Source organism: Tinamus guttatus, unplaced genomic scaffold (assembly GCF_059628265.1).
Source record: "Tinamus guttatus ecotype Peru unplaced genomic scaffold, ASM5962826v1 Tinamus_guttatus_pri_ptg000414l, whole genome shotgun sequence".
In the NCBI taxonomy this organism is placed as follows: Eukaryota; Metazoa; Chordata; class Aves; order Tinamiformes; family Tinamidae; genus Tinamus; species Tinamus guttatus.
The window spans coordinates 285,744-298,784 of NW_028288948.1; the positions used below are offsets into that span (position 1 = coordinate 285,744).

Here is a 13,041-nt window from a genome sequence, read left to right on the forward strand (position 1 = left end):
AAAAAACATATGAAGAAAGTCACATGTTCAGGTTCATTTTTATCTTGTCATCCAGAGGAGTAGTAAATAGCTCTTAACACTCAATAGTCAAAGATAGCAATTGGTAATTAATGTTTTTCACCAAATAAATGGAGATGGCAAAGTTTAAGGTAAAATCACAAGTAGTGAATATTTAAATTAAGCTTGAAAAAATAAACAGTAATTTAGAATATTTTTAGCTATCTCTGTGAACTCAAAGATCAAAGAACTGTAATTCTTTTTAAATATAAAATTTATTGCCATTCCACACAGAAGGTAGTGAAAATGAATGGCTAAATGAGTTACTGACATAAGCTAAAGGTGAACAATGACCAACAAAAGCATTTTTAACTCAAAATAAACCTGGAGGATTTGGGTACTATTGAAATGTGTTGCAGTTTGTGATGTACAAACACACTTCTTCCCAAGCATGCAAGGCAGGACCTCATCTCCTGACAAACACTGAAACTCAGCTACAATCCCAAACTGTAGGAATTACCCAGGGATCACTGACTCTCTGGATCACAACCCACAGCAGCAAGCTGGAGTATTTCTGTCTCCTGCAGCACCTGCATCTGGTTTGACAGACTCTTTTCACTTTTAGAACTATTTTTTCTCTGTAAAGGCCAAGAAACAATTGCACGAGAATACAAAAGAAATCTTCATACTTTTAATTCCATATTTAAAAAATGCAATATCAAATCTATCAGTCTTTGTAACTATCATTCAGTTCTATAAAAAACACATAATTTTATTTATAAATAAATAAAATACAGGCTTCAAAACATGGCTATTAGTCTGGTTCTGTAACGTCCTCATCAGGGCAACAATAGTATTCTACAAAATAGATCTGCCCATCTTCATTCCTAATCTTTTACTGCAGTGAAAGAAATCCTCGAGTATCTGTCCAAATGAACACTTCACAAGACAGAGCTAGTGCTTTTGTAGATGGTTTAAGCAAAAAAATCTTGTATCTGTGTTCTGGATGGGCTTGGGATTCAGCAATAATCACACCAGAATGAGGTGACTACATGGAGCATTTATTCAGGTGAAAGCACATGAAAGCAGCAAAGTATGGATAACTACTCACGAGGTGATACCTGCCAGTGGGATACTGGACCCGAACATCCTCTCGAGCTGGCAGATCAGAGAGAGAGAGAGAGTGTTGCTGACTGGCTCCCGCGGAGACAGCGCAGGCCTCAGAGTGAGGAGTTTCTTCTCCCCCGGCTCTCTCCACACTGTCCTCTCTATGCCCGGTGCATCCTGGCACGTAGGGTCAGTACGACCCAGGAGGCAGGCCGGGGGGTGGACAAACTCTGCCTCTAGTTGCGCAACTCTCCCCTCTGGGTGCGCAGGCACGCATGCCAGTCAGGGGTCCCAGCCCTCAATTCAAGGGTCCTGCCTTCCTCCTCTTCTTCCTCATTTCCGGGTGTTTGGCCTCCAAAGCTAGTTTGGAGGACGTCTGCGGTTAAGTTGGCTACAAGCCCGGCCGAGCGGCCGGCTTCAACAGGTTTTCGGAGGGGGCTGCCTGTGAACCGGGCTGAGCAGCTGCATCCGTGCTCCTTATCGCTCAGCCTAGGCAGGCAAACATCTTCTTTCCCAAGGTCTGGCCTCTGCTTCCCACAGGAGATTTTTATGACTCTACAGTTCATAGAAGTTTCCATCTCCAATACAATCTGCAAGGGAGGAAGAAAAAAAAAAGTCATTTAAAAATGTATTACACAGAGAAGAGCTGAAACATTACTCCCAATTAATGCCATAAAGTTATAGAAAGCCAATTAGTAATATTATATTTTGCTCTCCTGGTAACAACCTCTGACAGAGACTGTAATCACTGAGCTTTTGATCGTACACATGGGGTTTTAATAGATGAGATTCCTGTGCAAATGAAATGACTATTTTAGTAATGAATAAAACTTTTTTAAACTTTCCATTGGGAATGTATGAGCTGCCGCAGAGAGCAGCGCTCACACCATCACCAACCTGTGAGTCTGGGTCTCGTTACAGTGAAATGCTTCAATCGGATCCGAGTCCCATGGATAGTAGAGATGTGCGCTTCTGGCATTCACAAAAGTAGATAACCTGCAAGGCAAAAGGCACCATCTCAAAATACCTCACAGCAGCCCTATAAAAACTTGTCAGAAGTGGTCATCCCATTTATATCTATGGCTGTTTTACAAAATGTTATTGTTACCAAGCAAATGTTCAGCAAGTTACAAGAAATGGTGTTTTCTATCTCCCAGAAGGGGAGATACAGATAATGGCAGAATGGGATAGGAAATGGGATAGGAAAAGGCTGATGCACCCCAAAGCCTGAGATTCCCTTAAGGCATCTGACAGTGGTTTCACACAAAGCTGATTTACTCTAATGAAAGTTTGGCTTTAATAGTACATCTTAGTCTCCATTTATAAATACTGAAAGTGAAAAAGTGCCCATTCTGCAGCACTAAGCTATGAAAGGAAAAACAATGGTGAAAATCCTAGAAATTCCACTTATTTTCTGCAATGACTGAATTATTGATTTCAGACAGTCGTACATGCACCCAAGGACATTCCAGCCCCGGGAGATAATCCCAGTAAACAAAGGTGCTAAAGAAAAAATCATAATGAATTCAAACTCCGTAAAGTGTATGGAAAACAAACTAATGGAAGTTGAATCTTACTTAGGCCAAGACCACAGCTCTCCAAATCACATAGTTTTCAGTTGCCAAGAGCATGAGGTTGAGCACTGACAAAAGTTAACATCAATCATTGAAACAAGACTCAGGGTATGGTGAAGAACATTACAGAATATAGCAGATATTTAAGATGAGGCTACTGAAGGTACAAACTCATAGGATGGAAAATAGATAATAATAAGTAGGGCGTTAAATGCTTTCTATCAGAAATAGATTTTTCCAAGTAAAAACACATTTTTTGCTGCTTTGTACAATCCACTTCACTGACATGCTATGCTATCTTCCAGAGTAACACACTGCTCTATTCCCATGGTAAATTTGGATGATAACTGGACCACAGAATCTGTCTGGAGGGTTCCACAATTAGAGATGCCAGAGCAATGTGACATACAACACTGAGCTATTATATGTCTGCCTAATTAGCTCAAATTTGCTTTAAAAGAAAATTCCTGGGCTAAATCAAGGGTCATTCATCATGGATCATCCCTCTTTATGGAGAAACAGTAAAATATGAGCAGAAAGCAAATATATATAGTTCTCTGTTCTGGCCCTCTGATTATTTTGCAATTCTCTGATTTGAGTCACTACATGCACAGTTTGGTTGCACGTTGCAGCAGATGTAAAACGTGCTCTTTTGATGGCACAATCTGTCCCACACAGAAATGCTGTCGTCTCATCTGTTTCTATCCAACACACATAGCTAAACAAATTTAAGATGACATTTGTGTTTGCTTTACTTCACCACGTTAATTACATATTGTTATTTTTTATATTCATTACAATTTCCTTAAAATAAACCCATGTTCTAAAACAACTTCCCCCTGTATACCCTAAAATTTCCAGTCCTTACCCACAGAAAGCAGAAAGGCCAAGTATGAATATTTCTACTGAATGCAAAGCTTCTCATACCTGAAATATGGTTTGTCTGAAGACATGGTAATCTTCAAAACTTCACTGGTCATATCTAACTCAGCAAAAGCTTCTCGTAACCCCTCCGACTGTAGGATAATTTTATTAACAACATTTGTGCTGCAGAAATCGAAGTCTAACAACTCCTTGGGTTCTTGAGTGTTTATTTTGCACGCAGTCACCACTCCTCCTTCTTCTAAGGACAGCATCAAGGGATAGCCATAACCGCAATAACACATCTGAAGAGCTGTTGATACTCCTGAAAAAGGAAACGAAGCAGAGAGCTAGCGAGCACATCTCACCACTTTACCCGCATGTCAAACACATCAAATTAATTTATAATGCTTGGTCTAGACTCTCATATATTTATTCAGCATGCTCAGTCTTAACTATAATTAACATGTCACAGCCTTTTGCTATGTAAGCATAGCCTGGATGTTTGGGTCTCCCACATCATGGGGCGGTTTATCACAGTTGACTGTCTATCTTTAGGTCAGAGCCAGAGCAGAAACAGCAGAGAAAAGGAGTTTCACACGCAGCTGCAATAACAGAACTGCTTCAGAAAACTCATGTGGTATCACTATGCTGCACACAAATACACAGGGTATCCTGTAGCACTCGGACAGTTTTCTGAATTCCAGTTACTTTGCCATGAGAAAACATTTTTTGAACAATCATCAAGTTTTTTAAAAAATACTTTTTTTTAAGGAAGCAAAATCTAGCTAAAACTGTGCTTTTTAAGCAAATGAATATATGAATGAGTCAATATCTGTATACATAATTCCGAAATGAATTTCCCTCTCTCCATCACTGAAAGCCATTAATACAGTCCACTTGATTTTTCTAATTCACACACTCAATATAATACTTTATATTGATCATAACAAAATTGAAAACCCTCTATTCACTTGAAAAGTATGCGTAGGGGCACTTGAGGTGGGCGCGCAGGAGGCTGGAGATGTGCTGCGCGTTGTCCAGGCTCGCCGACAGCACATAGTGCTTGCCGCTGCCGGGCGGCTGCGTGGAGAGCGGCATGGCTGGGCGCGCAACGGCCGCCTAATGGCCACGCAATGGCCACCGCCGCCATCACAGAGTGCGTGCCTAGAGCGGTTCGCAGGCAGTTCCACCGTGGAGGCGAAAGCGCAGGGCAGTGCAGGGAAGATGGCAGTGGCCAAGTGGCAGCATGGCGTGGTGGCGGGTGCCCAGCCTAAGAAGCGGGTCAGGAGGGAGCTGAGCGGCCCTGAGGCTGCACCGGGACCGGCAGGAGCGGCCCCGGAGGAGTACAGCATCCCGGCGCCCGTCTCGCAGGTACCGCGCCAGGCCGCACCGCGCGGAAAGCAGCAGAAAAGCGCTGTGAGAACCCGTGTTATGGCTGTTCAAACACTTATTTTGGCCATGTTGCGATGGTTTTAATGCTGGAAGTTTCTTTTCCCTGCCTAATTTCTGTGTCGTTTTCTCAGGGTAAATGGAAAAATAAGGAGCGGGTGCTTATTTTCTCTTCCCAGGGAATTAATTTCAGAACGAGGCACCTAATGCAGGACTTAAAGACGTTGATGCCGCACTCCAAAGCAGGTAGAGCTGGGTCCCTATGACCAGGAAATTTTTGAAAAGAACAGCTTTCTCAGAAAAATCCTGGTGTTAAGCTGTTTTTCAGGCGTTCCAAATGTTTTTTTTTTGTTTGTTTATTTTCCAGATACTAAATTGGACCGTAAAGACAAGTTGTTTGTAATTAATGAGGTAATTTAGAACTTAACTAGTGCTTCTTTCTTTCTGTGGCAATCCTAAGTGTAAGAGAAAAGGACAGCCAGTGTGACCCAGTCCAAAGGAATTAAGGCTAGCCATGTGAGTTGTGCAGCCTCATAAATGAAACCTACTTGTGTTCAAAAACGGTTTAGGTTAGAATGGGAAGTTGACTTTGGTTTAACAAAGTCAAATCCAAATATTTTAATTAAAAATTGGCTTGAGGAATGAAGAAATATAGCTATATATTTTTTATGTAACTGAAATATGTTTTTTAATATGTATTTGGATTAATTGTGGAACAAATGTGTGACCAGCTCAAGTAATGTAAAAAGATATTGGTAGAGTTGAAACAAGAGCCCGTTGTCACAACCCCATGTTCTAACCTTTCCACGTCCTGGAAAGCTCTTCAGATTGCTTGTAGCCTCAGTGAAATATTGTTCCTCGTAATAAGAACTTAAGATCTTTCAATAAGTTTTTAAACAAAGTCTGGAGACTGGTAGGAGTAATCAATTAAGAGGAGACCTTTTGTTTTTGAACTTTTTGTTTCAGAGGGTAGACATTAGTAGGTATGTGGAAAGTCTGGGAAAATGTCTTCAGAATTTTGTAAAGCACTAATTTGTCATGGTTTGTGTAGGTGTGTGAAATAAAAAGCTGCAATAAATGCATCTTTTTTGAAGCGAAAAAGAAACAGGATCTGTACATGTGGTAAGTGTTTGTTGCTTTTTCCTTTCCATGAATAAGTAGGGATGCTTCTGTTCTAACAGAAGTCTGTGGGAGTAATAGAGAAAATACATGAAATAGTGTTGCTTTGTTAGATTTAACTAATTCTATATGTATATAGGTAATGTGAATTTACAACATATGATTGGTTTATTACACTGTTTACAAATGCATTTTATAGAATTGTTTAAAAAACAAATATGCCTAAAATATATTTCTGTTGAGTATTAAGAGTACCCAAAGCAACTTATTTTAAAAGTATGTTAAAGGAATTCAGTACTGTTTTAAAAGAGGCCAAAATTGATTCAGTACAACAAATTTGCTTCAGTACAGCAGTATAATTGGTCAGAGTATACTGCACAACTCTAGCACACCTTTCTGGCTGCCACTAATGCATTCATTTTTCTCCCCTCTTCTTCCTGCCTCCTCACTGCAGGCTTTCAAGTGCACTCCAGGGACCATCAGCCAAGTTCTTAGTGCAAAACAGTAAGTTGTCGAAATCATTTGGGCTTTTTATTTTCTTATCTGTTCGGTTTTCTCTAAATACTAAAATGATGTTTTTAATCATTGTAGTTCACACACTGGCTGAGTTGAAGATGACTGGAAACTGCTTAAGGGGCTCACGGTCCCTTTTGTCTTTTGATCCAGTACATATAGGTCTTGTTTTTCATGGATTATGCTTTCATTTTCTTTACACTGCTAATGTATTTTTTTTGTATGTAAAATTACATTTTTCTTTTATAGATGTTTGACAAGGAGCCACACTATGCCTTGTTAAGAGTTGTTTATTCAGGTTAGTTTAAAATTCTTTTGTCCAATGTTTCATCCTTCTTGGAAAGTAAGATGCTTTAAGATGTATATACGATTGACCTCTTAGGATTACAGATAATTAGATTGTCTCTTATTCCAGATATTTAGTACTCCACAGTATCGTCCCAAGAGCCAATCCTTTGTAGATCACGTATTCTCGTTCACCATTACAGACAAGAGGATCTGGTTTCGAAATTATCAGGTTAGTGGCTCTGTTTCGCGCTCCAGATGGTGCTGTGAAATGGCTTCATATCCAATCTATTAGTTGTAACTGAGCAGAATCATTATTATCAGGATATGCTGACGTTCAGTGCTTGCACAAAGTAATCTCAGTAACTTTGGGATTCTGTAAAGGTAGCCTTCATAATAGCAAGTAGTAGCCAAGGAAAGACAAGTTTCACTTTTAATTTTACTTGGTCCTTTGGCTCGCATTGCAGCTCCTTATTTTCCAAAGGAGAAATTCACGAATATCAATCCATGAGAAATAAGTAACGTATTCTTTTTATTGCAGATCATAGAAGAGGATGCATCTCTAGTGGAAATTGGGCCTCTCTCTGTTTTGAAACTCATCAAAATCTTCCAGGGTAGCTTTGGAGGACCAACTCTGTATGAAAATCTGTATTACCAGTCCCCCGATATGGTAAGCAGCTTGATCTTTGTCTTTTTCGTAGAGCAATTCCTTTGAAGTCCTAGTCTTGCAAGCTCTTTATGCAAAAACCATGTATGCCTTCCCCTGGAATCCTTGGTAGGAGAGAGTGCCTGAACTGATCACAGGTATAGAAGAGCCTTGCATAAATAGAAAAGATTCAACATTCCTGTCAGTGAAAAGATAACGCTATACTGATTACTAATATTGACAATTATGCAGAAAAATCCCCACCTCTTTAATACCTGATTTTTTTCTTCCATCTTGCTTACCACCTGACTTGATTTTAAATTCTTATTTTTATAGCATCAACAGTTGATAAGATTCAGTGGCTGCTAAATTTAGAGAGAAACAGCAAGCAAAGGAAGCACAAAATATAAAGAAAAATGAAACTAAGATGCTTGTTAAAGATGACTTCACTGAAACTGTCTTTGAGACTCCAGCTGAAGAAAAGCCAGTGGAAGTACAGCTTGTGAAACCAGAACCAAAGGCAACTGTTAAAGATAAAAGGAAGCCAAGCAAAACTCCAAGGAAGAAGCAAAAAAGCTTTTCAGAATTGAAGCATAAATGTTACAAAGGACAAAATTAAGCAGACTCCAAAGTCATCTATTAGACCGGGTATATATACCTAGCTATATTTTATAGCTATCTTTACATACCATTGCAAATACTTGTTTTTACAGCTAAAACTAACTTGACTTCAGTTTTGAGTAAACAAAATATCAATTTCTTTATTAGGATTTAGTCTGTACTGTTTTATTGTTGTCTTTCTGATTATGGGCTTTCAAAAAGAACATATCAAGAGGGAAGCTGAAATAAGAAAGTGTTAATATTTCTGCTTTTGAGAACTATTCTTTTATACCTGCATGTCTCTGGAAAACAACTCACTATAACAGATAAAGAATAAAAATAACTAGGTAGTCTTTGGTGCTCATCATCAGCCAGAGTTCAGAATTTAGCTTTCCTAGTGCTTTACAGCAGTTATTAATCCTTTTTATCTTAAGTTGCAACTTTTATAGAACTTCTCTCTATCTTTGCGGCTGTTTCCTACCACTTCCTCAAATTGGTAGTTAATGAAAAGGTGCATGTTGGTTGCTTTTTTATTTTTTTATTAATAGTAGAAAGGCTGCCACTGTTGTTTCTGGGAGTCCTAGTCATGTTCTTGGAATTCGAAAATCCAAAATGTGTTTATGGAGGAGAAGCAGGCCTTTATTCCCATTTCATTGCAGGGTTCCTACAGGTAAAAGGTACACTGCTCTCTGTGATTCAGAGCATTAAAATCATCTGCCTGCGCTAACTGGGAATAGAATTTTCTGTCTTCCTTTGTCTTCCTTTAAGCAACAGTGCTTAAAGGTACTGATTATGTATAACAGAATCCACGCTTTTAAGGACTTTGACATGCAGTTACCTTTCTTTTTAAGACGAGCAAAGGCTCCTCTTCATTCAAGTTTCTATATGTAGTTGGAGATTTGTTTTTCAAAGTAGAATGAGACTATATAGTTTTTTTTTTTTTTTTTTTTTTCTTCTCTTCTCTCCTCTCTTCTCTCCCCTCAACTAAGACTGGCAAATGAGTTTGTAATGTTAAGTCCGGTTCCCAACCCACAAGCGAGAGCAGAGGCCCATAAATGCAGGATCCAGCTTTATTACCAGCTAGCTGGGGTCCCCAGCTCCCCCTCAAAGGGGGAATCTTGCACAAAGACCCCCCTGGTGCTGCACGCAGGGTTTATATACCAGCAAGGGGGTGGGCAGTTACACATTTCCTTTTAAGGTCCGCCCGCTCCGGATTCTCTTCGGATTGGCCATAACGAGTGCCTCTCCTCGAAATCTTCCCGCGCCCGGCGGCGGCTCCGCCTCCAGCAGCCACTCGGCCCTGCCCAGCGGCCAATGGCAGCGTCCCAGGCTCGGGGCAGCCTCGCGCCAGATCCCGCGTGAAGTCACGCGTGGCGCCCTTGGCCGCCATGAGCCCTGCGGGCCGCCGTCTGCTGCGGGGCACCACAGGTGTAAGGGTTTTGCAGAAACATCATGTTCCGTTCTCCCATTCCCCCCTTCTCCTTGTTCATTTTTGAGAATTCCTTCTCATCTTCGTCATCCACATCTAAATATTGTTGTCACATCACCATTAATTGTACAGTACCCACCCGATCCTTTACAAATTCTATTACACGATTTAGGATACAAGGTCCTAACGTCAGGGTCAGGAGTAGGATTATTACCAGCATTGATTGTACCAAGTTTCAAACCATACTTGTTGGTTCACCTTCTCTTTTTTTGCGCTTTTCGAGGCCCTCCCTAACCTTGGCCAGTGAATCTCGGACCACCCCCTTGTGGTCTGCATAAAAACAACATTCCTTGCCCAAAGTTGCACATAACCCTCCTTGCGGTAGGAACAAAAGGTCCAACCCTTGTCTGTTTTGCAAGACAACCTCTGACAGGGAGGTCAGTGCCTCATCTACAGCAGCTCCCAACGAGGCCAATTTTTGAGGTTGTAAAGTTAGGGATGCTATTCCTGTTCCAGCCCCTGCTATTCCCAACCCTACTAAGGTTGCTATGGTAAGCGTGGTTATTGGTTCCCTTTTCATTACTCTTGACTTCCCCTGCCCCCAGTGAATGTACATACTCTCTTCCTGATTATACAATATGCAGGGAACTACTGAAACCCATATACAATATTCCTTACTCTCATTGAACACCATTAAGGCAAGACAGGGTGTTAATCCTGTTTCAGGACGTATCCACCATCTTCCTTCTTGAGGTATTGCCCATTTCTCTCCTTTTTTTCCTGTTGATCACTTCCACCCCGCAAAGTATCTTTCTATTGCGGGATACCTTTACCTTCCTGTCTTCCCATTTGCACTGACGAGGACTATCCAGAGTGCTGAGGTTGTAGGTAGCCCTAACCAATCTCCAGAGAGCGTCATCACCGGTCCCCTCTTTCCCAAACCCAGGGACTTGGGTAGTGTCATCCCTACGAGGGGAGGATACATAGCCCTCTGGGCTACAGGTGATTAACCCTCCCTTTCCCTCTGGTTTTGTCTTTTTGTCCCTTAGACTCCTTCAATACCTTCTTCGGGCCTATAGGTTGTTCTGACCTGACTTCTTTCCGAATAAGGATTAAGCCTCCCCTATCTGTCCCTGGTTCCCAATATCTGACCCTCCATGTTTTCCCCAACTTCCACCCTGGATCCTCAGGGCTTGCAGCATTGAGGATTAGATATTTACAATTGCTATAGGGATACTTGATTCTCCCGTGGGGACCGTATCCTTGAGGCTTACAGCCTCTTGGTCCCCATTCCACCCTTAAGTATTTATCAACCTGTGAAGGGTAGTCCCGTGCTGAAATGGTCACACATTCCCAATATGCACAATAATATTGATTGGGGCTATTGCAATACCCCTTCCCCGGATTCGAAGCAGGGCAGAAATAATACGCCTTTTGGTTCAGACAGGGGCTAATAGGAGCTAGAGTACATAGATCAGCAGTGAAACTAGGGGAGCCTGCTGTTACCCTTGTCTATATCACCTGCCCATCCTCCCACCTTGCCAGAGTCCATTTATAAGGTCAATGAGGGCTTCCCCCGTTACCAGTCAAGTTGTCACCAGAACTAGGACCAGGAGATGCCGCATTCTGTCGTTTGATGCGAATCTTTAGGGGGTTCTCAGGATTCTGCTCAACTTCCCACTTCTCAGCTTCCTCTCGTTCTGGAGGGGATACCCTTCGCACATGCGAGTGATGTACCCACGGGCCGATTCCGTCAACCTTTAGAGCAGTGGGGGTTACAAGAACCACAACATAAGGTCCTTTCCACTTGGCTTCTAATGACTTTCAGTGATGCCTTTTTACCCACACCCCGCCTCCCGGTTCAAGATCGGGCATGGGTTCTATAGGCCCTTTCCCTTGATTATAGATCCTTATGTACTTGATACACAGCCTGGACTGCCTGAAGCATTATCTTTTGGTCCCGGTTCAATTCTCCTTTCCCCTTCTCTTAGTGGGTACACCGGAGGTGGAGTCCCATACATGATTTTGAAGGGGGTAAGATTCAGAATATAGGGCATGTTTCATACCTGGAAAATAGCAAAGGGAAGGAGTGTCACCCAGTCCCCGCTAGTCTCTGTTACCAACTTTGTTAAGGTCTCTTTTAAAGTTCGGTTACTCACAATGCAATTTCCACATAGTCCCCAAAATTTGGGCTAAGTTCTGAATGGTACTTGCCACAAAAGCAGGTCCATTGTCTGATCCTATAACCTCCGGGACCCCATAGCGTGGGATTATTTCCTCTAACAACACCTTGGCTACCACCTGGGCAGTTTCACACTTAGTGGGAAAAGCTTCTACCCAACCCGAAAAGGTGCCTATCATAACCAACAAGTACCTATATCCGTATTTTCCTGGTTTGACTTTGGTGAAATCTACCTCCCATGACCTTCCAGGTCTAACCCCTTTCCCTGATCCCCAGGTGTTGTCCTGCCCTTTTTCCAGGTTTCATCACCTGACACACTATGCACTCCTCTATTATTCTATGGCCTACCGTCCCCTGGTTGTGGAACTGAAGTTTAGCCGTTTCCAAGAGTTAAGCTGCTTTTCTTTCTCCCAGATGGGTTGACTTGTGCAGTGCTGAGTTAATAATTGTTCTCCCAAAGTCTGTGGTAATAACAAGGTGGAATCCAAACCTCGGTACCACCCATCTTCTCCTTTCTTTAAATTCCCATTGTGCCTTATCCACTGCAAATCTTCTTCAGAGTATACTGGAGTTGGCAGCAACTGGCCCATTCCCGGGGGAGGGATGTTTAGTGCCATCGCATTACTTCTTTTCCGATGGGTTCACGCGCGGCCAGTTTTGCAGCCTCATCTGCCGCTTGATTCCCTCTGCTGATTTGGTCCCTCGCTTTTTGATGCCCTGGGACATGGATCACGGCTATCGCTCTAGGTTTATGTATGGCTTCCAATAAGTGAAGTATCTCTTGCTTGTTCCGAATCTCTTTTCCCGACGATGTTACAAATCCCCTTTCCTTGTAAATGGCCCCATGTATATGCACAGTCCCATAGGCATAGCGACTGTCCGTGTATACAGTCAATCTTTTCCCTTCTGCCATTTCTAGGGCTCTTGTTAGAGCAATGAGTTCTGCTTTGCTCTGGCTCTATATCCTAGCCGAGCCAGATCCCTAACCAAATCTTCAGTGCCCCTTGCACATTCCTCTTTGGTTGTTCCTGCCAGAAGTATGTCATCTACATACTGCAGCAGTGTTAGTTCCTGGTGCCCATTCAAAAGCAAAATTGTATGAGGGGTTATACCCATCCTCGCTTCTTTTGTCATAGGATATTGCCGGACTCGGACCGGTTCCGCTCCTGGTTTCGGTTCCACAACTATCTGGGCTCTGTGACTAGCCACTCCTACTCCCGCCCTTTCTGCCCATACTTCTGGAATCTCCTGCACCCACCTTTCCATTTCCTCTAATCGCATAGTATCGGGTTTCCCTCCCCGTCACTAACCTTCACCCCTCCTTCCTCAAAGTATA

The 13,041-nt window shown here is 42.1% G+C and overlaps 1 protein-coding gene and 2 pseudogenes across 2 annotated transcripts; 1 reads left to right on the forward strand and 2 right to left on the reverse strand.

Annotated features, from left to right (window-relative positions):
• Positions 1 to 253: 253 nt before the first annotated feature.
• LOC148593349 (cell cycle checkpoint protein RAD1-like) lies at positions 254 to 3,844 on the reverse strand (annotated as a pseudogene).
• Positions 3,845 to 4,766: 922 nt separating this feature from the next.
• LOC104576139 (ribosome biogenesis protein BRX1 homolog) lies at positions 4,767 to 7,751 on the forward strand. 2 transcript variants are annotated; one of them, XR_015913740.1, is made up of 9 exons: positions 4,767 to 4,913; positions 5,066 to 5,177; positions 5,299 to 5,342; positions 5,983 to 6,053; positions 6,505 to 6,554; positions 6,642 to 6,715; positions 6,813 to 6,861; positions 6,979 to 7,080; positions 7,390 to 7,751. XR_015913740.1 is itself a non-coding variant. In XM_088531386.1 (8 exons), exons 1-8 carry the CDS (start codon positions 4,767 to 4,769, stop codon positions 6,984 to 6,986), a joined length of 555 nt encoding a protein of 184 aa, XP_088387512.1. In that variant the 3' UTR covers positions 6,987 to 7,222. The 2 variants fall into 2 exon arrangements, 1 of the variants encoding a protein (XP_088387512.1); XM_088531386.1 differs by lacking the exon at positions 7,390 to 7,751 and having other exon boundaries at positions 6,979 to 7,222.
• A 1,707-nt stretch (positions 7,752 to 9,458) lies between these two features.
• On the reverse strand, positions 9,459 to 12,011 carry LOC148593350 (uncharacterized; annotated as a pseudogene).
• Between the last annotated feature and the right edge of the window lie 1,030 nt (positions 12,012 to 13,041).

Bases quoted from the DNA above. Each gene is read 5' to 3' on its own strand.
- LOC104576139 (XM_088531386.1), top strand. From the start codon at position 4,767: ATGGCAGTGGCCAAGTGGCAGCATGGCGTGGTGGCGGGTGCCCAGCCT. The intron at 4,914-5,065 runs GTACCGCGCCAG...TCGTTTTCTCAG, and splicing joins TCCCGGCGCCCGTCTCGCAG to GGTAAATGGAAAAATAAGGA. The intron at 6,555-6,641 runs GTAAGTTGTCGA...TAATCATTGTAG, and splicing joins CAAGTTCTTAGTGCAAAACA to TTCACACACTGGCTGAGTTG.